This window comes from Ascidia mentula, chromosome 4, assembly GCF_947561715.1.
Source record: "Ascidia mentula chromosome 4, kaAscMent1.1, whole genome shotgun sequence".
Classification (NCBI taxonomy): Eukaryota; Metazoa; Chordata; class Ascidiacea; order Phlebobranchia; family Ascidiidae; genus Ascidia; species Ascidia mentula.
This window is the reverse complement of record NC_138569.1, coordinates 8,744,430-8,771,122: the sequence shown is the minus strand read 5'-3', so window position 1 is coordinate 8,771,122 and position 26,693 is coordinate 8,744,430. Positions and strand designations below refer to the sequence as shown.

The 26,693-nt window shown below is 37.0% G+C and overlaps 2 protein-coding genes across 4 annotated transcripts; one reads left to right on the top strand and one right to left on the bottom strand.

Moving 5' to 3' along the window:
• Positions 1-358: 358 nt before the first annotated feature.
• LOC145898457 (brefeldin A-inhibited guanine nucleotide-exchange protein 3-like) lies at positions 359-21,853 on the bottom strand. 3 transcript variants are annotated; one of them, XM_082986910.1, is made up of 45 exons: positions 21,618-21,853; positions 21,415-21,496; positions 21,036-21,119; positions 20,604-20,735; positions 20,007-20,096; positions 19,370-19,493; positions 18,224-18,389; positions 17,821-17,939; positions 17,472-17,650; positions 17,017-17,111; positions 16,723-16,870; positions 16,277-16,474; positions 15,879-16,035; positions 15,639-15,718; positions 15,406-15,478; positions 14,687-14,836; positions 14,311-14,456; positions 13,870-14,029; positions 13,488-13,595; positions 12,863-13,087; positions 12,417-12,509; positions 11,214-11,346; positions 10,700-10,811; positions 10,381-10,518; positions 10,068-10,173; positions 9,798-9,931; positions 9,186-9,404; positions 8,810-8,923; positions 8,626-8,749; positions 8,422-8,488; positions 8,219-8,322; positions 7,883-8,017; positions 7,521-7,703; positions 6,880-7,048; positions 6,435-6,608; positions 5,943-6,147; positions 5,478-5,566; positions 5,034-5,194; positions 4,684-4,814; positions 4,446-4,571; positions 3,730-4,216; positions 3,445-3,488; positions 3,127-3,264; positions 2,228-2,335; positions 359-1,859 (listed from the first exon to the last, which is right to left on the bottom strand). In XM_082986910.1, the coding sequence occupies exons 1-45, from the start codon at positions 21,767-21,769 to the stop codon at positions 1,644-1,646; spliced, it is 6,378 nt and encodes a 2,125-aa protein (XP_082843036.1). In that variant the 5' UTR covers positions 21,770-21,853; the 3' UTR covers positions 359-1,643. The 3 variants fall into 3 exon arrangements, with proteins under 3 accessions (XP_082843036.1, XP_082843038.1, XP_082843039.1); XM_082986912.1 differs by having other exon boundaries at positions 2,228-2,332; XM_082986913.1 differs by lacking the exon at positions 20,007-20,096.
• Positions 21,854-23,129: 1,276 nt separating this feature from the next.
• Positions 23,130-26,614, top strand: LOC145897234 (geranylgeranyl transferase type-1 subunit beta-like). The gene is made up of 9 exons (XM_082985426.1): positions 23,130-23,275; positions 23,366-23,493; positions 23,808-23,878; positions 23,997-24,148; positions 24,418-24,550; positions 24,621-24,745; positions 25,043-25,145; positions 25,210-25,318; positions 25,926-26,614. Exons 1-9 carry the CDS (start codon positions 23,175-23,177, stop codon positions 26,222-26,224), a joined length of 1,221 nt encoding a protein of 406 aa, XP_082841552.1. The 5' UTR covers positions 23,130-23,174; the 3' UTR covers positions 26,225-26,614.
• Positions 26,615-26,693: the final 79 nt, after the last annotated feature.

Here is a 26,693-nt window from a genome sequence, read left to right as displayed (position 1 = left end):
TATATACACATATCTGGAACACTTACAACAATAAACTTCAATTCTTGAGTTTGTTTGACAAGCGGTTAATACCGGATTGCTCCCTTTCAAGGCTAAAACAGTCCTAAACGTGTTTAAGCATTATGTGTAAAGTATATCAAAAGTGGAGCGTTTGTTTAAGATACGATAATGAAATCAAAGACATTTTGTCTAAATTATGTATGACGAAAAAGGTGGACCTGCAATTACCCGCAGTTTTTGGACCAACTTACAATAGTTTCAACAAAACATCGAGACAAGGCCCATGTTTAACAATGTCATAGTTTTCGCTCGAATAATTGAATCATCCCACAAGCACAGAAGCACCAGTGACTCCGTTCACAGACCTTGTATTACAAATTCACGAAGGAGGAAAATCCCAAGACACAAAACGTTCAGGTGCAAATGTTTGTTACAAAAAACACCAATACCTCGCAACTGTTGTTGTAGGGGACTAAATTTCGCACATTATTTAATAGGAGCCAAATTATTGCACTCAAATATTTAAAATTTTTAGTAGGATTGCGTCGAAGGAATTATTTTCTTGTCGCACTGAAAAAATGTCGCACTGCATTTCTAAGGCGAATAACGCTACAGATTTCTTCTACTGCTACTACTGCAGTCACAAATATAATTAGGATTTTCAAAATAAAATGTTTTGACAAACGTCGGCTTCAGAATTCAAATATGAAAAACACATGTTTGCGATAAAGTGTTCAGGTTGGCACCAAATAAATACGAATCCTTGTGACCAAATTTCACCGAGCGGAGAAAAGCTTTTATACAATTGCACCAACATCTGAATGAGCAAGAAGCGAAAACGCGACAACACCTTCCTATGTCACATGTACTAACCATTGCACCGCATAAAAAACGATTCATCACATTGCACTAAACTTATACGATCCGTGACAAGAACATGGGGTTTGAAGATGTTGATTGCGAGTTTAAAACACAACAACGTGACTTATAGGACTTGAAGAAAAACATTCTCATAACGGAAAAAATTGCAACATTATTAATCGTGTCACGTGATCGACGTCAGTGACGTACCGATGTTTGCAGGTTAAAAAAAGCTCAGTATCGCGGGGCATGTTTAATAGTTTTTGTGCAAATATCTTGGATTCGTGGGAGTGGGAGGCTATTAAATGCATAAAAGCACATGTGCAGGATTAACGAATTGATTTTAGCCGTGCAAAAAAACTTAATCGTATCCAAGTATTCAAGTAATGTTAAATTGAAAATTTTTAAAACAAGCGTGCTGTGCATTTGGAAGTTCAAAAGCAGTAAATACACGAGGGCAGTAGAGGGCGTAATGTGCAAAAACGTTCACAAGACTTGATGAAAAAATAAAGACAACGTGTTTATACAGGAACGTACATACACTGAACTGCTAATCAATAGAACGACAACTAAAAACAACTTTTTTTGCAACTCAATCTCGAAACAGTAAACTGCATTAGGACAACACTTGCTACACTTGTTACGCATTCGGACGGATGTTTTTTTTGGAGAAACAATACATGGGCATTTTAAGCTTATACTTAGTTTCTATTCAGCCAGAAATAGAACAACAACTTTCAACATCAACATTTATGTCTATATGACTACATGGTAATAATCATCTAATCATGTTCGACAAGTTGACACAAGGCGCCAACTCTCAACAACCATTGGTGGAAAGCCGAACCTACGTCACAGCCTTCCTGCGTCACGGCCGCATTCTGCTGCTTTGCGAGCGCAGTCAGAGGTTCGTAAACGACAGGTAGCAACTTGGTGAGCACGTGATCGGGCGCTGACGTCAGCAAACGGAGTGTGGCGGCGACTACGTTGCACCAAGCCTGGGGTAAGAAGCAAAAGATGAAAAGTAAAGTCCAAGTTTCATTTTTGTTTTAAAGACAAATATATTTCGCTAACAAGTAAATTCGTAACTCTTGTACTGTTGTAAATGCCAACAACCATGGTTTTATCGAAATGAAAAACTTGTTTTTTTTTTAACGAAATGGTGAATAAAATGGCATTAAGGCTCGACGCTTTCCTAAATATAACGTTAACATAGGGCGAAAATCATCGCAACCTTTAGCCGGTTTATCAGGCGCTGATATCCAGAATAACTCGACTTAACCCGTAAACGCATATTTATAAAAGGAAAAAACGACAACGCCAGATGACATGGGATACGAAAATACCAAATCAGAAATCTCAATACCTCGCGCTCTACCTCCCGCTCATCGGATCCAACCACAGAGCTGCTGCTTTCCGAAATGGACCGGGCGCGTGTCACGTGACCAACTGTGTCGGTTCCGGGGATTCCCTTCTGTGGCATAACACGCATTGGTTTCAACAACTCCCAGGTAAAAGAAGTCTTTTGTCATTTATAAGTTTTTTTACTGTCTTGTACTGATCCATTATGGGAAAATATTAAAATCTATTGGCTTTCGTTTGAGACAAATACATTTCGCTATGAAGCATCATCAATGTACTGATCCATGGGCTTTATTGCTATCACTTAAAAACAACGCCTTTCCCCAAAAAACTCTTGCGCAATTGTGGCATTACACGTTAAAGGTTTATAAAAAAGAACCAAATAAGCATCATATTTTCATGATTAAAACTCAGCCACATCGTTTTCAATCAACTGATGTTTTCCAAAGGAATTTTTGAGCTTGTAGCTACGGACAAAATAGTTTGTTCTGAAAGAAAATGTCTAAACATAATTATTAGGGATGCACCGAAAGTTCGGTTTGCCGAATTTATTCGGCCGAAACTAGGGTTCGCAATTATTCATTGTTTAAACTGTACGAATATGTTCGTTTCATTTGTTCACTTTCACAGAAATGATAAAAATCAACTTTAAGCAGTTGGTACAGAAGACGAGGTTATATTCTTCAAGCGCCAAAAAAGGCTGTGTGATAGGATAAGATCTAATCCAGTATATGTTTTGTTTAAATTTTTTGCGTTTAAAGAGATGGATACCAAAATTAGTTTCGGTTTATTCGGCCGAATTAATTCGGCAACTTTTGCCGAATATTCGGTTTCGGCCGAATATAAAAATAGCTATTTCGGTGCATCACTAATAATTATCCACATAACTACGCGAGTAACAACCTGCTTGTCGGTGACTGCAGTGGTTGCAGCTTGTTGTTGCTTGTGCTTCTTATAAGCGTTAATCAAACGTCCAATGGTTTTCTCTCCCGCCACGGCATACATTCTCTTACCCACAGACGGTTTCATAGGGGTTGGAGACTAAAAGGGGAAACCAAAAATTGCACTCCATAAACCACTGACATGAAAAGTAGGTCAATGTACTTTGGTTACGAATGCATTTTCGATACACTTTAAAAGGGAAGTCTGGACACCGAAATGGTTTTAATTTTTTTAAATTTTTGAGGTTCGGAAAATACGGGACAGAGAATCGTTTGTTACCTGAAGCGATTGACGCTGTTCTGAGTTGGACAATATTTCGTTCTCTGTAAATATACGAAACGCGATGTTAGAGTCGCTGCAAAACATGTGGCTACAAATTAAAAGGCGATTTGTCAGCCAAACGTCGACCGGAGTATATTCATAAGCGCAAAGGCAAAACAGTAGTTTTTACAGAAAGAATGTTGCCCGAAACTTTAAAAAACAATATATATGAAAAATCATCAAAATGTACAGATTATGGCCGAAGGTCTTAACTTTAAATCAAATTTTGTCTCTGTGTCTTACCATTGCCATGTTCAAAGTTGGATTTCTTCACATATGCCATGTAATCGAGATCTATCGACATGTGATCACCATCTCCAACATCCGAATTAACACTCCTCATTGAATCTTCATCACTCCTCTTCATAGAATCCGAGCTCGCCTCCTGCTTCTCCCACAAACTCTCTTGCATCATCAGAACCGGCTCCTGTGACGGCGACGTGGTTGTGACGTCACCCCAAGGGCCGCTGATAACGTCAAGGGTTTGATTGAGGGCCCGGAAAGCCCAAGAAAGATTATCTCCTTGGGTTCCTACGGATTTGAGATGACCGCCATCTTGGATGCAAGTGATCTCAGGGAGCAAGTCCGCCAGGAGCAAACCGGAAGTGGTGGGTGTGGTGGAAGAGTGAGATTTTGAACGTTGGAGGTTGGGTGAGTGATGTTGGGATGTGGAGTGGGAGGTTAGGGAGAGGATAATGCGTAGGTAGGTATCGAATGTGAGGGAAGCAAACTGAAAAAATATAAAACCGTGACTCGAGTTCAACCGAAATGTTCAAAGTTGATTTGGATTTTTTTTTAATCATTGTTTAAACACAGGTTATACTTTGGGCTTCCAACTTAAAAGCCGGATATTAATTCAGAAGATAACAAGCAAAAAAAAACGAACAAGAGTGTTTTTTTCAGTGATTTCAAACTTGCTTTTCTTAATTATTTACTTTGAAAGTATCCTAACAACATACCTGGAAGAGATTAGCGGAGGAATAGAACTTGCCAAGTTTCTGTACGAGACGTTGTAAGTTTTTGTGTCGATCAAAGTTGCGAGCGACTACGTAACATTTCGCAACGCATGAACACAAACTGTGGATCTGAAAACAACAAAAAGTTTGTTGCAAAAACCTCATCTGCATGTTCACTCAATACAGAAATGAAGAAAGGTTTTCGAGAGTTTTGGTCAAAAGCGGTTATTAATGACGTCACCTCGCTAGCGTGCATATAATCGAGAAGAACAGGGAGCGGACGGTCACGCAGCTGGTTGCCTTGGCGACCAGTGACATCATCGGGAGAATGATGAGCGTTGTTGGTTGTTGAGTGAAGGAGTGAGGTCGAATCTTGGAAAAAGAAACAGAATTTGATTAACGGAATTCCTATCAGACTCAAACTGTTAGATAATGACCAGGTTGTAACAAAGAAACACAAATTATCTTACATGAGACCTGTTCATTTTTCCCTTTCTAACCACCCAAAGATTTTTAACCAATAAGGTATATGTTACATCAGTAGCAGCTAAATGCTACTTTATCACACATTTCAACGTGCACTGAACTTACCGTCGCCTCGTTCAGCGTTGTTGTTATGTTGTCGGTTATGATGAGCATACGGGATGCTGCGTTGCCATGGCGACCGCGTTTCGCCGAGAGTGACGTGTTCGATGCATTTGACCAGCAGATGGAGGGAGGAGAGGTCACACGCCATCTCACACAGCGACACCCTGTGGACGAAACGGGTCACGAATAAAGGGAAATATATTGCTTCCAGACCTTGTGACGTCATATACACAAAGTAGCAGAGAAATTACTAATTTTTCAACAGTTAATGGGCAGTTGTATCACATATGTTTTAGTAAAGTCTTGCTGGTTTGGTAATAACCAATTTCCTCAAGTTTAGTTTAGATATTAATTCATTCATTGTTTTATTTTTGATACAAACAACAAATTCTATGCGTTTGCTTGTCGCAACATAAAGTTATGTCAAGTCAAGAATTGGGGAATCACCTGCACAGAGAGTCGTTACATGTGACGTAACACTCCTGGTGGGATTCGAACCCAGGAGATTTGGGGTGGTAGACATTCGACTGGAAAACCTGTGATAGCAAACCACGCAGTTAGTTAACCAGCACTCTTTAAACCGGGGTACATGCCAGAGAGGACTAATTGTTGTTCAATGCTTCAATTGACTTTCGTAGACACTTTGACGAGTATACCGTCCTATAAAGCAGTTCTAATATTGCAATAAAATGTTTTTGAGCCACTTTTAGCTTTAAAAATGTCCCTCAGGCCCCACAGGAATAAATTATTTATTACTTAAATGTTTAGTTTTCGCAGTCAATAACAAGTGAAATTTTGCAACAGTGATAAGCAAGTCAAAAAATCCACTACGCCTTAAACTTCTACGACCCATTTTGCCAAGCTGGCTTAAAGGGAAATTAATTAGAAGGTTGAGGATGAAAAAACCCTTACTCTTGACAGACATGAAGGGTCACAGATCGATGAACTGACAGGTTCTTGCATTTCAACCAATAATTCGTCGGCCCTGTTCTCATCGTACAAACCCACTAAAGCGTTGATTGTGAGCAAACAGTCGTCGACCACGAAACTGAGACATCGACACGCATCGCTGATCATGTTGGCGGTCATGTGATTCCCGATTGAAGCCAATATATGCCTGAAATGACATCCAGGGGCGTAAATTCTTTCGCCTTAAAATTTTGTTAGACGTATCGTTAATTGCTTTCGGGGCTTATGTTTTATGTACAAAATAAACGACGGGAAATTAAACAACGCACAATGGCGTTCTTAACGAAAACCTTTAAATTTTGGTTGAAAACCTCACAAACATAACTTAACAATTATCCAAGGGAAGATTTGCATCACACAGCGGGACAAATATATCTGAATATTTGCTTGCTAAATTTATTATAACATTAACCACAATGCAATACATGGCAGTACCTCAAGCAAGCGCATCCAAGTTTTGCCAGATGTTCCTTCCTGGTCTGAATACTTTCCACACACAGATTAACGTATGCAGTCCATAGATTGTTCACCATATCATGAACCATCACATCTACACTGGTCTTATCGGTCTGGTGGTTCGATATCCGCGTCGCTTCTTCTAACACTTGCCTGAAAGAATGGAATTTACCATTTTGGCGTTTATTGCTAATATCATACAGATAGTTTAGTGCATTTTTTATGTGAAAATAAACTAAATAGCTTTTATCTTGACTATTTGATTAGGCACAGAAGCTAATGATGCCATTTTGACGAAATTATTATTTCTGTGAGATTATAAACAAAGATGTCACACTGTCGTTAATCGTGAATCACTATTTGTGATTAGTTTGAATAGTTTCTACTTCCAATGGAAAAACATTTGAAATGTAAGTATGTCCACCTCTGAATGATGTCAGCAACCAGTTCCATCACAGTGCCGTACATGTGCTTATAACTGGCTAGGCGTGACGTCACCGAGACGTCATCGTGTTCATTAAGAAGGCGAGCGATCCAGGAGTGGAGAGTTGGGAAGCAGGAGTGAAGGAGGATATGAAGACAGTAGGATTTACCTGCGAGGAATGTTTAAAGGGGATACTTTATACCTGTGTTCGAATTAAAGGATAACGGGATAATATGTGTGAGGTGTATTTCGAACTAATTCTTAAGAGCGTATTTCTACCTATAAGGAAAAACTATTGATTGAAGAACAATTTCATTGATTTAAATGTCAAATTTAACAGAATGGAAAATCCAAAAGTATACTAACTGTATTCAAAAGTTGTGAAACCCACGGTATTGGGTTTAATAAAGGTTAAAAGTATAATCTGTAAACAATAATTATAAAGCTGCAGACAGGGTGTGTACACGCACTGTTTCGACCTGTAAGGTCTCATCAGTGCAGCTGTTGAGTGTCACTGTGCTAGCTTTTACACTGCGTGTACACACCCAGTCTGCAGCTTTGCAATAACATGGCTTTTTTTTGCACATATAATAATTATAAACTTATAAACAGTAATCTTTTATATAGCTTCAACAACCAACCAGGTGCATCCCAGCATTTTTCCAGTAGTTTGCAGAGAAGGTCGAGAACTATTGGTTGCGTGTGGTGCGAACTTGTTAAAACACTGGTCACCAAACCATCCATAAGAGAAAACCATGTTGCCAGGAGACCGGTGTTGTCATGGACGCAGTGTTTTTGTGCCGCTGATTGGTCGAATATTGGTTCTAAAAGTAAAATTATTATAGCACTGACGATGACCAAAAATATTTTGGAAGTGTTAACAGAGCCTGATAGTGGCATTGCAGACATTCAATATATGTTAAAATATAAAGCCAAGCCTAAATGTTTCATCACTTAGGATAAAAATATTGGTCGTAATTTTACATTCAACATAAAACAATACCTTGGCCATCGTCTTGCGAGGTTTTGAACGACTTTCTAGCAGCTTGTTCCAATTCATCGACTGCATCTTCCACCAGTCTGTCATCCCCACAACACCATACTGGTGTTGTTAACTTCTTCCACACTGCACCGTCACCTGCACATCCAAAAATATTAGTTCGAGATTCATAACTGTTCTAACAACACTTCATTCGGTTTACAAGCCTTCAAGAATCAGTAAATCTGTTTATTGGGGAACAAATTTTCAAAACAATAGTCCTATTTTGAATTCATGATAAAACCGAAGCGAGGATATAAACGGAAAAATAAAAGTTATGAACAAATAAAGTGTGTATACCGGCACAGGCGGGCGTCACATCGACATGCGCAGATTCATTGAAATTTTCACGGGTCCCGTCTTGATGCATTTTGGTCAGGATATCGAATATATCTTCAAGATATCTAGGAAGACAAATCAAATTGAAAAAAAATTACAAGGTCTCTATAAAAGCCGTGAGTGAAACTACTAGTGATGTTGGTACACAATAGGAGAATGAAGACCTGCAGAGCAATGCACTGGTCGATCGTTGGTGTTTGTCATCACTTATTCCGTCGTCGCTAACTTCGTCTACATAGAAATTTTAACAAAAAGTCAATAAAAGAGCAACAACTTCGTTGGGTTAATGCATGACATGGTATTTTTAAAAGTTGGGTTGCTATTTTATTCATTATTGTTACAAAGCAATTCAACAAGAAACTACCAACCCTCAATCGACGTGAGCATCTTCAACAAACATCGTATGCAATCGTGGGCGGCATTAGCGAACACGGAGGGCGCTCGAGAGGCGTTAAAGAAGCTATTGAGAACTTCCAACACAGGGGACTTGCTCTGAGAAGCATGATGCGTTATTTGCTGTTTTTTGAGTATTTTTCACAAAAGGAAACTTACCAATGGTTGGTGGTTTGAGAAAGGAATATTCCTCAAAGCACTAAAAAGTGGTCTCCAACCAGAAGCAATCCGGTTTGAACTGGCTTCTACCAGTTCTGCGATAGAGCAAGCGATCTAAGAAGACATTCGACCGTTAATAGGAATAATACAGAAGAAGCAAATATTTCAAATACAAATAAAACAACAGACTATATTACCAAACAAGATTTTTTCATACTTTTTCGATTTTTTGCTTTTATATGCATTCTCTCGTTTTGTGTCGAAGCGCTTAATGGTCGTGTAATTACGCACATAATAAACGACTTTGACATGCACTAAAATTACAATGTATAAATATTCTGTGTGTTCTATACCCAAGCAACAATCCGAAACTTACCTGATCTTGAACACCTTGATCGCAAGACTCGAGCTGCATGGCTCGCTCGAACGGTTGCAGAAGTGCTTCATTCAGGTGAAAATACATCGGCTCTTTGTCGCCCCAAAGCGACATGCTGGTGTTCCCACGCTGGTCGGCAGGGGTCAGTATGCAGCTGACAGTGTCATGAATGTAGGTGATCGCTTGTTTGGCAATTTGGTGGTTGCTGTGACCTACAGCCTGTTTGGAGGAGGTTTTATTTTTTAATTTTTATTTATTTACAATTGGATTGTTTTTCTGATGGAATATTACCCTATTAAGGAACTCAAAGTGTTGTTAGGCTAATACATGTCAAACTTTGCCTTCATGTTTTTAGTTTTGCTGTTTATCTTTATAATGTAAGAAGACTAGATTCACATTTTCGCAAGAAGATTCACTTAATTATTAAATTACACCGTTCGAATTGTTGTGAATGAGGATCGAATCATAAGTGCCAGAGAGTTCACAAATTTATTTTACTCAAAAGTTTTTTAGGCAAGGAATCATACAACCAAATTTTGACATTGTTAGTTTGCAAGTATTGTAATTACCCCTATTAAATATGCGCCTTTATCAAGAAAAATCGAAAGTTACCTTAGCAAAGTGAGGTGCCGACAAGTTCCACACACTCCCTATGTGCAGCAGTGGTCGATCACGTGACTTTGCACAACGCAACATGTTCTCACCCAAGCGGAACAACAGCGGAGTCCCCAGAGTACTTGTAAAACCTGAGGAAAAAAACACAGTAAATTCTGCATTAAAAAAAATTAAGAAAAGAAGGTAGTACATTGTATGGCGTTTAGAAAACTAACTGGTTCATTGAAGCACTCGGGTTCATTATCAATAATTCAAATTGCGTCATACCTGCTTCCGTTGCGTTGCTAGGTGATGAATGGAGTTGTTCGTGGGACGCCGAGGCCAGTTGCCTGGTGAAGTTCACGATGTTGAAGAGATTCAATTCCTCGGAAGCCTGCAGAACAATTCAAGTTGATGCTTTGTTCATAACATCAGGTAATTTTTATTTACACAGCCCAACACAAAAATGTTGTAAAATGTTCTATACATGTAAAGGATATATACTTATATCAGTTATATGTCATGCTATGATATTATTGCCGAAAACTAAAAGTGAAACATGGACATTGTCTGCAGGTCGCTTTACAATAGTTTTGTTTACTTGTTCAAACATGCCGTCGATTTTGTTGGAGAGGATGTGGATGGCTTGAACGCTTCTCTCCTGCGTGAGAAAACCCAAACTTGTCAACTGTGCTGCTCCGGATGAAAGACTTCCCCACTTTATATCACCCGAGTTTTCCTGGCAGTGAAAGAAGAAAGTTAAAGTATTGGCAAAAAAATTCGAATGTTTTCCAGTGCAGGAATCAAAAATATCTACCCATTTCAATTCAATTGAATACCTGGAAAATTATCACAAAATTCAATATCAGTGAAACGAGATAATCTATTGCTGTGACAAAATAAAGACGGTTTTGAATTACCTTCACAAGGTCGGCAATATTGACGTTGGTTTGAGAAGTGAATTTGTGCATGTCAGATATGGAGACATCTTTACACGCGATTGATTCCAGGTAAGATACGTAAGAAACAAGTCTGCAATTAAATAACGTTAAGTTCACCTTCAAGTACAAGGTAATTGTTTGGTTTGGTCATACTGGTATCATTTTGCATTTTAAGCAACATACATTTGCCTCAGACCTTGGGCTAAATAATAAAATTCTGAACCCTTACTCTTACCCACTGTGCAAGTAAGTTAAGAGTATATTTTCAGGCATTCAGTTAACAAAATAATACGTAGACGATAAATAATTAACCACTTTCATGCCCAGTAATATATGTGTACACAAAGGCATGGAAACCAAACCTGTTTAAAGGCCAATATATCCACGTTATCTCATCAAAGGCACTTAAATAATACCTAAAACCAATAACAATGTCTGCCATTTCACACACGGCTAAGTACACAAAATTTACATTTTCAAACAATATACCGACCTGAATATAGATTTCCATCTATTAGGTGAGTGACATCCAGCTTCAGGGGCGACATCGATAACTGCATCCATACATAACACGTGACACATGTGGAGACGATGGTAGGACACGTGTTTCTCCGTGTCGTCCTCGCCTGTAGAAGATTATGTTTAAAAACGATTTGGAAAACATCAAACAAATTTGCGATGTGTTATTTTACAAGACTATCGTTAGCAAAGGTTTGTTTTGTATTAAGTTGAAGTTGCTGAAGATAAAAGCGGTGTGTCGTGTTATCTGGCAACAGAATTTACTTCAATTAGAAAAATTACGTTTTGATATAAAAGACCCTGCTCTCACAATGTGTTCCGTATAGCAAGAGTTAACATCGGCGTGGATCACATAATAAGTACGCTGCTCTTTAATGCCAAAAGCTCGTTTAGATGACAAAACTATGTGCACACGCAATATTATTCACAGGACCTTGTGTTCTTTTAGCAACATCGCCCGCTGAAACTACAGTAAAGCAATTAATTGGCTACACTAAAATTATTTCTTTGTTGTTTCGCCGAATAAAGTAAATACTGAAATACTAAACACAAATCTTACAAACAAGCATGGTATGGCAACTCTGCATATAACCACAATTGGCGTAACCATAGGCGCCTGGTCCGGCGCCCCCCCCCAGGTTTTTCAAAAACAAAACGAGTGGCTATTACGCGCGTCTCTCCGCACCATGTAACTCGTCGCATTCGTAACGTTTGAAGAAAAAATACCTAAAAACAATGTGTTTCTTACACGACGCACACAAAATATGTTGACCTAGTTTCGCTTGCGTAACTAACATCGGTTGTTGTAACGTCAGTCTCGCAGTATAATACGCCAATCGGTACATATTGGTTGTGTCGTAGATCGATCTCGTGTGTTTATCGTTAACGCCGCCCTTTTGGCTAATACGCCTCATGCATTGAAATTCAAACACAGTTTTTTCGATACTTGATGACGTCATAGTAACAAATTATGACGTCGCAATATATCCGCCCTCCCCCCCTGGAATATTGAAAACTAGGCGCCCATGCGCGTAACAATTTTGTGGATATCGTTGCAGGGCACCACAAAGTTCAGTCCAAACATATCGATTGCCTTTGAGAATGCTCCATAAATTCCAATGGGAACATGTATCAGTTACTACCCAGTTTTGTTCCTAAAAACTACCTCACAACTCACCGAGTAAAGGGTTTTTGCCGCGAAGGGAATATTCCTCTGGGACACAAGCTTCCACCATTTGTCCGAGCACTGCACCAGCATAAGAATGGATACCTGCATAAAATAATTGTACGTTTTTTGGCTTTGTAACGTATTGAGTTTGCTTTCCGAGAGTGTCAGCGAAGAAAATATTAACTGAAGAATGTTTTTCAGCTGTTAGCCAAACACATGATAAACGTTATTGGCGTGAAATCACTCTCCAATCACAATACTATTATGAGAATTGTTCTTCTGGCACATAAGTTACAAGAGTATTTGTACTTAAGTGCCAGAAGAACAGTTCTTATTAATTTACCATGCCTGATAGCAAGAATAGCACAATACATTGATGTGCTATGTTACGTACATAGGAGCTAATAAAATACATTCAGTAATGCCCGTCAAAGTTGTATGAGAAATGCACCAACCTAATGAGCACGTGAGTTCGACTGCACACCGCAACCCATCTAAACTCGATATAATGACGTCATGTTCTCTCGACGTCCGCATCCTCAGTGATGAGGGGGAAAAGACGAGGTAAAGGGAGTTGGAAATCCCCCCGTTCGATCCCTGGACGTAAGCGAAGGAGCTTTGCAAGATGTCGAGGATGAGATTCCAAGTTGAGACTGCAACCTGACGCGCGAACTCGCTGCCTGTAAATAATGACGGGAAGAGGTTGATTCGGAAATCAATACGATGTATTGATTGACAAGTGTATGGGCCGCCGACACTTCCTCCTGATGAAGGCTGTTGCATAATAGCCGAAACGTCGAGAAACGTAAATACAATAAAGTTTGCCAGAAGAGCAGTATTAAGCAATAAAATATGCCTGGCAGCATCAGTAACAATTTATTTAAAGCCGACGAAAGCATGTAAAATGACGAATTCGGTCTAAAAAACAGCATGGAATTGATTACTTTTCATTATTCAAGAACTAAACGAACATAATATGTTTAGGTTATCAACATTGCGATACAGTTAAGAAAAAAAACAGAGCGCTTATCCTTTTTTAAACATATTCCAACCTTCAATGCACGTAAAAAATGAAATTACCGGTTTTGGATGCTTGCTTGTGGTGTTGGTGCGAAGGAGTGGAAGTGAAAGTGGGCGAGGTATTATTTTGCTGACCGAAGTCTGCGCTTTTCACACTGCCATCGATTTCTGCAGAAACAAAATGACATTTAAATCAAACCTAAATCCAGTCCATGAGTTGCAAATGACAACAACCAATTGATTTTGTCTGCGAAAATGTGCGGATGAAAGAGCAACCCTCGCTGCAACAACGGAACAATTACTTGAATGCTGTTTTAATTACTTAGAAGCGCGTTTTCCCGACAAGCTTAATTCGATATGAACAGTTTCAAAGCCACTGCCATGCATTTTTTATGCATAACTGTACAAATCGACCAGTTCTATTGCAATGATAATTATGCACCTATCAAAGATGCAACCAAAGGCACAATAGGGTTCTTTTCGCTGATATCGTATCCGGATTCGCCGAACAAGTCGTTACTAATGATTTCCTTGAATGTTTCCGACAACCAAGCTCTGCTTAAATATATTCCACTTGTTTGTTGGAAGTTCACCCACTGACTCTGTAAGAGATGAGAAAGATATACTTTCATATATTACTTATATCAATAAATGCTTAATCTCAAACCTATTGCTTCCTTAATGGGCCAAGTTGTGATTTAATACCTACTAGGTTATTGTCTAAACATTGACAACTATTGTGGGTACGTGAAAAATGGATCAACATATGCAAGTTAGTAAATTGTTTTTTTTCCATAGAATCAAGATGTTGTTACACCTCACGATAGAATTTTTAACAGCTTTTTATTGTAAACGGCAACATACAATAATTACTGGTAATTACCTTTACGCATGGAAGCTGAACACCCGATCCCCTGTAATGACCATTTAGGTGTAAGCGTAGAGCCAAGAGCAATGTTGCATAACATAATATGTACAAGCTGTCTGCCTGGACTGAGAGACACTCAACTTTCCATGTTGCATAGATTTCTGCCAAAATTGTAATTAAAGTCATGATAATTGTGCCAGAAGGACAGACTATTAAAATATAATATGCCTGGCAAAACAGCAACATTATTAAAATATAATATGCAGCAACAGCAACATTACATTTATATTTTAATATTCGTACACAAAAAAATATTAAAATTTCAATATTTGAAAATAATTTAAAATTACAAGGATAGTAAAACACTACCAAAGGTTTGAAAAAATCTTACCATGACAAAACAGTGAAGCGGCTTGTTGTAATTCCTGGTCGACAGTAGCAACATCAGGGGATTTTAGCAGTTGCGGAAGAATCTCTCTTAGGTAGTCTATGTGGCGTCTTGATATAATTCTATCCCGCTCCTCTTCTGCACCATGCGTCACTATCAAGTAAGTAGCAGGGCCATTATATTTTGACCCGTAAAAATAAGGTCAAAATAATTCTATAAAGTCAAAATTAGTCAACATAAATGGTCAAAAAGAGGTTAATTTTTGCTGAATGAAAATCACTTGATCAGTAAACCTGCTGTAATGTACAGCTGTCACATATTTATTTTAGCATTACTTTGAAAAGGCACATACATAGAGACTATAGAGACTGAAAAACGTCCGAATGAAGTAATTTGTAAGTGACATGATGATCATGTGATGGGAGCAGAATTGAAATATGTGTCTTGTGGTGTTTTGTGTCAAATACAAATGTTTGGTTTGAATTTAAAACGTTTTCTCTATACAAGAGTTTCTAAAAAAATTTTAATTTCACAATTATATTTTGTTCTGATGTAAATCAAAAAGTTAAGTTTTCATTTTTTGGGTCAAAAAATAATGTCCGCAGTAATCAGCCCTAGTAAATTTTGAACAATCTTACATTTGCGTAATGTGTCACAAATCAGCATCATTAACGCCCTTAAAGAGTGGGTAATAACAGGATTTAACCAAAAAGTTAACTTACAAGTATCAGTGCCTCCAGGACTTCTTGTCGATATCGCCTCCTCCATATATTTGTCTATATCTCCATCTGATTCCTGAAAAATTTTTTTTTGTAAATTACCAAAAGTTTCACTGGGAAACTACTCATAGTTTTAGCAATCAAATCACAACAGCTGTAACAAAACAGAAGTAATCCAGTAAATTATAAAAAAACGTTAATTTAAACATAAAAATGTGTAATTCAATTGAAAGTACCTTGTTAACTGTGCCAGCATCTGATTCATCATCAGTCGCTGTGTTTGTTGAGGACGATAAGACATCATCGTTTGATAATGCTACAAAAGTGTTTCATAACAAAGTTAGTTTTTTGGTTTATTGCCATTGATTTTGGCGCTATTTGAAAATGCTACTTTTTAGTTTCAATATCATGAAACATGTTTTTTACATTATGGAGTGACTGTCTTTTTAATTCAAAGTGCCGACACTTAAACTTACTGTTAATGTTTTCCATTGACTCATCTCCTTCTGCAGCTGATTGGTAACACGGTGAAGCGATTGATCGTAAATCTTCTGATGACAACCATACATCATCATCCTCTGACAAATAACTTCTGTGTATTTCGCTGATGGATTTGATGACAGGATTTCCCTGCTGTGAAATTGGAAAATATGTTTTGAGCCAACACAAGTCAAGGTTTTTGAATGCAGCCGCAGAAATTCATGCTCCAATTTCAAAACCAATTTCACAAAACACCCATTTCCAAAAACTTTTACAGAATGCCTTATTTTTTAAAATGAATTCATGTTTTAAACATTTTTACTGAGTGATAAAACCAATATCAACACATGATCACATTTTTGGACTTACATTTTTCTGTATGTTGAAAACTTACTTTGTCAAGTGGACGCATATTTCTTTTATCGTCCTCTATTCTGGTTTCCTCACAGTCAGCCACACTGGGATTTTGATCCAAACTCATCTCGTCAAATTGTTCTTCTGCAGCTGAAACAAGGTTGTCGGATGAACTACAGCACGATAGTTCATCATCCGAGAGGGTTTGTGCATACTGAGGTTGAGTGAAATGCATAACCTGATACAAACAACAAACAAAGTGTTTTTTGTGGCACACAGTTGTAACATTATAAATTTGTGTTAAGTTTTTAGTGGTTTGTAATGCAAAATTTGATATTTTGGATGACAATAAAAATCGATTGAGAAAAATTCAACAAGACCACATTAAGAAACAGTGGAACATACACCAAAAAATTGCATATATTTTTGCAAGAAGATGTTGGCTGGTCGTAAATATTAAATCGAAAATTTTATGTGAATAAAAACCTGTTCGTCCCGAAAACTTTTTCCATTCCTTGCTTCCTCCAGAGTTTCAAGAAGTTTGTTAACGGCCGATACAGACGACTGTATGTTTATAACTTGTTGGTTGTTCTCAGCAGAAGCAGTACATGACTGTGACATGGCATGAATGATTCTGTACCAATAAAATTAAAATAAAAGTAAAATGTCAAGCTCTGTCATTTTAACCTGTAAATTTTAACCAAAGTGACAACAAAAACTTCATAGAAACACTGTGTACATGATGTTATTATCAAAAAAAAGTTTTTATTGTTTTCTTACAATTGCAGTATTCCTGCAGTGTTTTGCTTTTCCTCTACATCTTGTACGATAAACGGTCCAGCCAAGTCAAACAATATGTCTGGTTTTTGCCATAACTAAACAAAACATTAAATTAGAATTAGTTAAGTTAAGGATTTCAACTCATCCAAATAATTGAGGGAGCATTTACAAGCTACCAATGGGTAGCAATATTTTAAAAACTGGTAGCCATATTTCAAAAACCAAGAAATGAAACTTTTAAACTGGCAAAAAACCCAACACATACCCAATAACTATTAAGATGAAATTACCAACTCGTATGTATATATTTATAGATTATTGTTTTCCAAAATATGGACTTCTAAATTTTAATATCTAAGATAGTATTCTACAATCTAACTTGTTATCAACACAGTGTTGAACAAACAAATTTTTGAACATACAAATTGTAACTACTTCAGAACATTCTCTTCTACCTGCTTCATGATCAAATATGGCACCCCATGTTGGGAAATGGCAGCGCTGGACAGCAAGTGGGTAAAAATTACTGCCACATGAGGGCGCAGTGAGGCAACGCAGCCGACCAGTCGTACAAGTTCAACAGATAACAATGCAACTTTACGATGCAACATCAATGAACGTGTAACTATCATTTCTAAAAAAAACATCAATTTAATTGGAAAAGTTTCACAAAAAAGATCATGCCCACAAACCTAATTTTAAAATGTTTGTAACTTAACAACAAAAAAAAGTAACAAAGACCAACAGAAACACCAACTTCGAAGACTGCATATGGTTGCACAAACAATGCACTTATAAATTTACTTTTGGAATTGTTTATTTTCTGCTTTCTCATGAGGAATTTCTTAGATGTCATTAGCCGGGTTTTGCTTCCAACTTGTGATAAACATATTACTGATGCCAACGTTGGACAGAGGTCTTGCCTAAAATAGCAATGATAAGCAAACAGCATACTGTAGTACTAGTATTGCTCATTTGCAACAAAAATATCAAATTAATTAAATTTTTGAAGTTCATTGAAAACCACGGCAAAAACAACATAAAATAAGGAAAAATTAGACAACGTTTAAATAAAAAACTTATATTGCTGCATTGTAGATGTTTTATACCGTACAATAGCTTAACTTAATAACGTACAAAAGCTTAAAAAACTCAAGTTTAAATTAAAATAGACATCCTGAACAAATGTTTAATTTTTTTGTATTACCGAATTAAGTTTCCAAACATTTCATGTTTTCTGACAAAAGATGATTTGAGGGTTTTAAGAACAGAAAGAAGACATTCTAGGTAGAGCGCCCTCTGGCTGTCAGACTGTGCTCTGTTAATTTGTTGCACGAAAAACTTTGCCAAACCAATCACATCCACCAGTTTGTCTAAAATAATATTAAAGTTAATGTAGTCACCATTTTAAATTTAAATCCACCAAAAAATAAAGGTTGGTTTAATGCCAATACCAAGAGCAATAAAGTTAGTTACTGACTGACCAAAGCACATGTATACATTTTTAGCCACAATCTGAAAAGATACTTTTCTGACAAAACACAGGCATTGAGGCATGAATTTGGTTTGTTGCACAAAAAAACACAAATAGCAGTCGACACATGGTTCACATTTCTTTGCTAATCCTATTAGTAACAAAATGACCTTTTGTTGAAGCTGGTAATGGATATGACATATAGAATGTGTCAGCACAAATACCAAACAAAAAGAGCACGACAAAATCCATCGCAAACATAAATCCACAAATGCAAACAAGTTACAAAAACAGTCCTGTCTTAAAACATAATTTCACCTTGAACATTGGACTTCAACATTAAACAATGGAATTGCTCAACTAGAAAAACAATAACTTTATATATCAAAAGAGCAGTTGCATATGATTCGTGAAAGGGGTCTCCACTAACAAGTTCTAAGTCATTGTATATTTCTACCTATTTTAGAAACCATTTAAGAAACAAGTTTTATTTTATTTGATCTAAATGGAAAGAACTACTTACTTTTGTAATGCTTAACATCTTAAGGTTTGCCAAGTATGCCAACATATATGTATACATTAAAAACAAAGCATATTCTAAAATGCATAAAAAAGGGATATTCTAAACTGCAGTATATAGTTCAAATGTGTTTGAGCATATACATTTTTTAGAACTTTAGTGTTTTTGTCCTAGCTGATTGCTTAAAATGAAAATGTCTGAAAAATGTTTCCCAGCAGACTGTGGTTTTACAAATACAAAAATGTCAGAAGGTCCCCTACTGCAGTAGTTTCCAAAGTGGGACCATAACCCACAGTGGTGGGCCGGGCCACAAGGACATACAACAAACACATGATCAGCAACAAACTATAATTATGCACCTGTTTGTTCACCTCCCTTCATGTCAGCCTGTGCAAGTTTATCAACTGCCTGACTCGCGAGGCTCTCGGCAGCACCAAGAACATCAGAATCAACATTTTGTTTGTTGCAGCTTGCAGCACAAAACTGAGACAAGAATGTCAAGTCAGTTTACTGCTAAAGAAAGTGTTGTGGACAATTAACCAGGTATGTGCTGCATACATTTGCACATTTTTTTAGATTTTGATGTTAGTGATTTAAACAAAAAGAAAGGATTTGCAGTGAGCAGTTCAAATAGGAAATCACAGCAACCAAAATTAAGTTCAGTCATTAAACTTAATTAAATCCAGCATTAGAAATCAAACTTTGGGTAAAACTTTTTGTGTCACACAAAATATTTCACCACAATATGTTTGTGCAAGATTACTTATAACGCGTACTAGAAATATGTTGAAAAAATCTTAAGTAAGTGTTGGTATGTTTTTTACTGTCACAAATAAGGATGAAATTATGCTATTTCAGAAACAAACTATTATCTCAAAAAAAGCATACCATCCCATTTCACTGTGATAATGGTAACTAAAAGTCATCTATGATGATTTTACAACAAAATAACATGCTAAATGCTGCAACCCATCGAGTTAAGTAACATTTTCGAACCTTCTGCGTGTACAAGGTGTATGCAGCACATAGCTGTAGCAGGGATGAGTGTATGTTATCGTTGTCCTTGTGCCAGCATGCAAGACACATCTGAAAATGGGGCACAAACAACACAACAGCAAGAAATCAATGAAAGGCTGCAGAATTTATTGCAACAGTAAAATGCACAGATGTTTTTTTTATTGCTCACCACACACATTAAACCTGTTATCAATGCCAATTAAAAAAATTGCTAGGCCTGCCAATATTTTTACTAGTATGACTAAAGCAAGGCACATTGGTAAGGACAATAATACTAAAAACACAATTAAATAGCTTTGCATCAATAATTAAAATCTCTGTTCAAAGAAAGTGACACTGACAGGCGTCAATAGCCATGGTTTTTATTGATGGGTTACGCTAAAATGTTCTTATCTAACATATGACATGTTCCTCAGGCAAAATGTATTAGTTAAACTGATTGTAACAAAATTGAGATTCACTTTATCCTAAGCCAGTCCAAAAAATTTTTCAAAAAAGCAAATGAAACACACTAAAAAATGATTAAAAACAAATGAAATGCTGTCATGCAAATAAAATATTTAAGCAACCAGTTACCTGCACTATTTTGATGATCAGCTCACCATCGAAACTTGGCACAAAATCACAACAGAGACCAAGAAGAATTTTAAGGCCATGAACTTGGTATTCAGGCTCCAGGTAGGGCAAACAATTAAGTGCATCCAGAACCTGAGAAAGAAAAAACTTCTTACTTTCGCAAAAGTAAAGGAAAATTTTTTGTTGTATCTTTGGTAATTAACACAACAAGCCTAATTTATATATTTTTTTTATAAGTGACCCATATTGTTTTGTCAACACTTGCGTTAAAACTCTGAATTTATAGCCAGAGTTAAGGGGAAGTTTACAAGCACTTTAAATATGAGCGACAGAGCACGATCTTTACTTTGCGTCCCCAAGTGTAAATAGCCACGCCACCACATGTCATGGTCAACTGAGCAGGCACAGGGTGGTTTAGTTACCAGCTCCTACCTGAAGAACAAATATCCTGGCATCCATAGCATCCCAATCATCTTCACCAGTAACGCCGTCCAAATCAGGGTGAAAAACTGCATACTGAAAATTTCAGATTTATATATTTTGTCTATGTTTTTGCTTGCAAAACTGTTTTAAGCTTTAATTAAATTAGTTATATACATTCAAAAAAGGAAGTGGATTTCAACTGGCTACAAATCATTGGGCTAAAAAAGACAATTAAGTCATTCTAGATATCACTGAGAAAAGAGTAAAAAACAAACAGATTACATAATTTTAAGATATTGTCAGTCTCAATGGGTTACCAACAATGAGGTTGGGGTAATTCCACATATAAAAAATTTAAACATAGTAAACATAAACAAAGCGAGGGAACCTCAATAGCATGCAGTCCAATGGATATCAATGATGGGTTATTGCTTTCAAGGGCTTCTTTCAGAACTGATACACATTTCTCCCTGAAAAACAAATATGAATTTTGTTTAATCACAAGATGAGCAACATTCAATATTTCTCAATGGCAAAATTAAAACATTGGTATGATTGGTGCTTGAAAGTCTAAACTTTTTGTTGTAATACCTGATTTGCCATGCCTTGAAAGCAAATGACACTTTCTGTGTTTCCAGGGTATCCAAAGCAAGTTGCACATGCTCGTGAATTTGGCGATATCTAATGGCAGTTGTATTTTGCAACAATTTCTTCAGGTGTTCATCCATTGACTGCCCATCCATTGTTGCTTGACTGTATAGGTCAGAGGTCACAAACGCCTAATCTCCGGAGGCATTTTTCTTCAAAAACAACACTTACTGCAAACAAACGACTAAACAATGCAACAAATATTATTAATTGATTTGTAAGCACCAATTTTATGTTTCACGTTCAACATATCAGCACTTTTACAAAGCACTTGTCTATCTATTCACATTTATATAAATAATTAACTGCACCAGAGAAGTTGTTGATTACTATTTTGTAGGCTACAACAATAACATTAGGTGGTGTGCCGCTTGCTGTCCGCTCTGTCTACATTGCAATGTCCAACATACAGATACAGGCCTGGCCTGGGTATGCAGTGTCTGGTGTATAGCTTTTAGCCCGACGTCCACGGCTAATATCTCAAATATCTCGCACAAAGCGACTCAGAGCCCGGCTCCAGACACCTTTTGTAATGTCATGACCTCTTCGTTCAAAATTTCCCAAGACCCGGACCCGGAGCATACGGATATGCAAAAATAACAAAACACAGACATATACTACGAGGTACAACATCCACAAAATAAAGCTATTTTCAGTTTTCAGTATACTTTGTGCCACTTCGTGCGACGCGCAACGATTTCTGCTGGGACTCAACCAAACACGCCCACCTCAACCGCTCTTAACCAAGCAAAATGAACTAAACTAGGGGTGCACAACAAAGTAGATGCATGCCCAAACATTTCATGCTATCAGACACACCCCATGACATATAATTCCAAAATAAAAAAAAACATCCTTATTTAGACGAATATAGACTTTAAAAGGGTCGCAAAAAACAACGGACTTAGTAGTCTCTGGTTACATTAAAAATGTACATAAACCCTCCATTAAGTAATGTGTGGCCCAAACGTGCGTAAAAATACATTAATTTCATTCATTTTCGATGTTTGGCTTTGGAGAGAAAAATGTGCTGGCGCGAGACCAATTTTTGGAGATATTTTGCCTTGCAAGTGAAGCGGAAAGTCTCTTTTAGTTTCATAGCAAACAAACTTATTCATTTGCCCTCTTTAGATGTTCATGTACCCCCTGCATTGTGTGGGCCCTGCATGGTGGGCAAAATTACCTTTTACTATCGTTTCCGCGATATTTTCGTTCTTATTAAACATAGAGATCAGTGATCTTACATAATGAAGCGGGTGCCTTGATAACTTGTTGTTGTTTTATCTATACTACTTTTTTTTATGTTTCTCAAACATTTCTGTGGTTGATCTTGCAAAATTTATATTTTTAGAGTTTTTTTTTTATATGTAGAGAACTTGTGTTTGTTAGTTGTTGTGCCTATTTTACTGAAAAAAAATTTTTGGCCAATCATTAAAGGCTGTAGCATTCACACGGGAAAAATCAGAAAAGGTGTGCATTGAGGTTGGCTGCGAAACTGCAATGAATACATCAACTGCCTTTGAAAGAAGAAAACACATTCGTTTTTTTACGAGAATATTGCAAATTTTGCCGCATCGCTACTCCACCTTAGATACCAGCAGGTAATCTTTTTTGGGTAATAAAATTGTGCGTACATGCTGGTCGCGGTCCTTATATTGTCTGAAAAGATAACAATGGAAATATTTTTGCAGACTTACCATTACTTTTTTTGCTTTGTCCGGCCTTGATGTTTTGAATGGCCTTGATAACCTTTCGGAGAAAAATAAACAAGAGATTATTGAGTGGATTTATTCACTCCAAGTAATTCCAAACTATTTAGGTAAGTATAAAAATGTTTTGCTCAAGCAGTTATAGATAAGTAGTAAATAATTTTGTAGTATGACAAAATATGTTTTATTTTACAAGATTAGCATATTTTTTTGATGAAACATCTAAAACTTGAAAATGTTTGTGTGCAAAACAAATGAAGTAAACAGTGTGCAAAAAAGTATATTCAAGAAATTAAGACAGTGCTTTTGGTTTGCAGCCATGTTTTTCTGTGCTTTTAAATATCAGTATCACTGAAACTAAATTCAAATTGCCATATTTAAGTTCTTATTCATATGTATTTCATTAATTATTTTTTTGTATCAGAATCAAACTTATGCAAATGTGGATTTCGCGGTTCTACATCCAATGGTGTCACGACACCGAAATATGCAAAGGTAAGGATTTTGCATTAATTCGCTTCATTACCAGAAGTAGATTATGTACAGCAAGAATGCTAATTAGCAGCCATAAAATAAAAGTCACCAACAATAAAATTATTCATTGCTGTTGTAGTCACATGAATCTACAAACCTGTATGATTGTGGTCACATCGCAATGACGTACACTGGACTTGCATCTTTGTTGATTTTGTCTGACGACTTGAGAAGAGTCAACAAAAAGGCTTGTTTGGAAGGGGTTAGGGCTTTGCAACTGGAAGATGGCAGGTATTTGCAAATGTATTGACTTCTTTATTTGGTTATAATCTTTAGTTTACTGATTACCCAAATAAAATTTAAGAAAAATGTTTGCTCACGGCCCACAACTTTTAATTCGAACATATTTTTCTTGATAACAATGTGAATATATGTATATATATATTATATTAGTTACTGTAGCTTCAAGCAAAATCATAATTTAAATTGGTTATAAAATGCATTACAATTGCATTGTTAGGCATTCAGTATTAATCCAGAAGTAACACTGATGTTTTTAGTTTTCGATCAACATACGATGGAAGTGAAAATGACATGCGTTTTATATATTGTGCTTGTTGTGTTTGTGCAATGCTAAATGATTTCTCAGCAATCAATGTAAAACAGGCCACTGCTTTCATCCACAAAAGCCTGGTATGTATTATAGGACATTTCCAATTGAATACCCAATTAACAGGGTAGTTTATTTGCTTCTTTGTTTCAGTGTTATGATGGGGCATTTGGCCAGGGGCCAGGTTTGGAAAGTCATGGTGGCTCCACATTTTGTGCTCTTGCTTCACTGAATCTGATGAATATGACGCACAGCTTGTCAAAGAAACAACTAAAACGGTATATACTGAAAATTTACTGAAATTAGGATAATTTTCTTTGAACAGCAGTCAGTAGTGCACACACTGCTTTAACCTATAAATTCTCTCAGTGTGGCTTGTGACTATTGCACTGGAGTGCCTGGTAAAGCTAGGAACAGATTCCTCCACCTTGTGGTAGCATGTTCCATTGAATACGCTGTCCAAAGTAAAATAATATGGCCATTTTTATGAAATTAAAGATAGGATTCAGATCCAGAAAAGTTGGATGCTATAAATTTCATTCATCTAAATAGCAACCACATACAATTTTTCACAGTCTAGAATATTGGTGCATCAGTCGACAAAAAATGGGTTTCCATGGACGACCTCACAAAGATGACGATACCTGTTATTCATTTTGGGTTGGGGCAACACTTAAAGTAGGTGGAGTCAGTTGGTGTGTACATTCATATCAAGTTTTAGTCAAATTGAATCTGTTTTAAGCTACTTGGTGCTTTTGACTTGGTCGACTTCGCAGAAAATGAAACTTTTGTTTTGTCAACACAAGATAGTGTTGTTGGAGGATTTGCTAAATGGCCCCAAATACATCCAGGTCAGTTTGATAGTGTTGCTATAGAAATAGAAATTACATTCAAATGCCTGGAAAAGTGTGTATCTTATGCATAGACGTATCCTGGACTTTTTAAAGGGGGGGTCCAAAGTTTTTTGGAAACTTCCTGGCTTGTGCAATTGTGTAACACTCAATGCGAGTTTTTATTACTACTACTTTGAAAGAAAGACTTGAATATATTTGTTACCAAAGGGATCAAACATGGGCTTACGTTGTCAAGAAAACATACAAACAAAAACTAGTTTCTAAGCAGTAGCCTTATATTTCCTCTTTGCACCTATGCGAGCACAGTTGTTTTTAACATGCGTAATATTGGTGACGTGTTTGACAACTAAACTTGTTAACTTTCACGCAAGTAAAACCGCTTGCCATTACAACAACGTGACCACTACAAACGACGTGTCCAGACCCCCCCCCTCTGGATACGCCCATGATCTTATGGATCTAAATAAAAAAATTATGTTCATTTAAGTAAAGGTAAACATTTTGCACAAAAGTCAGGTGTGTGACAATGTAATTGATTATTACACTGCTACTGCCAAAAATACTATGGTAGAAAGTCAAGCCAACTTTATTGTGACTTTTTTAGATGCACTTCACAGCTACATGGGAATGTGTGGCCTCTCCTTAATGGGTCTTCATGACCTTCAACCAATAGACCCAGCCCTGAATATTACACAGCGTGTTCGCTCTCACATGGATGAGATACATTTAAGGTGGAAAGCAGAAGCGGAAAGAAAGGCCTTAACCTCGTCCATGGGCCGCCCAAGGACCAAAAGTGGATCCACCATAGATAGAACTCACGTGGGCACAGTTGTTCTGGCGTTTGTAGTTGGTTTAGGTGCAGTTGTGGTTCCATGGATTTATAAAGTTTATTTTCGCCACTAGTTACAAATATGGCAGTTGTGTCGCCACCTTCATGCAATTAGCACTTGCTTGTGTGTTTTTGTTCTTGATATACAATAGTGATTTATGGAGCTTTAAATACGTGTGTTGATGATAAGCCCACAAAAGAAAGTAAAAATACTCCCGACACACTGTGAAGAAGTTTAAATGAAAGTTTTAAGTACCTTAAGTTAATTCTGTACAATAGTAATCTGGAAAGTTATAGTTTGATGACACTAATCTGATTTTGCCTGTTGTGTGCATTCGCAATATTTATGCTATCCATGTTGTGATCTTCCAAAAATTTACGATACTTCTTCAGCTGTTACCAGAGTCTATGGTGTAACGATCAATATGTGAAAAAGGTTTTGAATCGTTGTGTCGATAACCTGGTAACATTTCCGACGTTTTTCTGCGATAAAATCGCTTGTCATAAGTCGATCGAAGTACAAGCAATAACAACGCTCTGGTG

Coding starts and splice junctions, on each gene's coding strand:
- LOC145898457 (XM_082986910.1), bottom strand. CDS start 21,769: ATGGATGGGCAGTCAATGGATGAACACCTGAAGAAATTGTTGCAAAAT. Junction 10,812..11,213: donor AGATGGAAATCTATATTCAG/GTCGGTATATTG, acceptor ATTTAATTGCAG/ACTTGTTTCTTACGTATCTT. Junction 1,860..2,227: donor AGCGGGAGGTAGAGCGCGAG/GTATTGAGATTT, acceptor TTCTTACCCCAG/GCTTGGTGCAACGTAGTCGC.
- LOC145897234 (XM_082985426.1), top strand. CDS start 23,175: ATGAATACATCAACTGCCTTTGAAAGAAGAAAACACATTCGTTTTTTT. Junction 23,276..23,365: donor TCCACCTTAGATACCAGCAG/GTAATCTTTTTT, acceptor ATATTTTTGCAG/ACTTACCATTACTTTTTTTG. Junction 23,494..23,807: donor AGTAATTCCAAACTATTTAG/GTAAGTATAAAA, acceptor TTTTTGTATCAG/AATCAAACTTATGCAAATGT.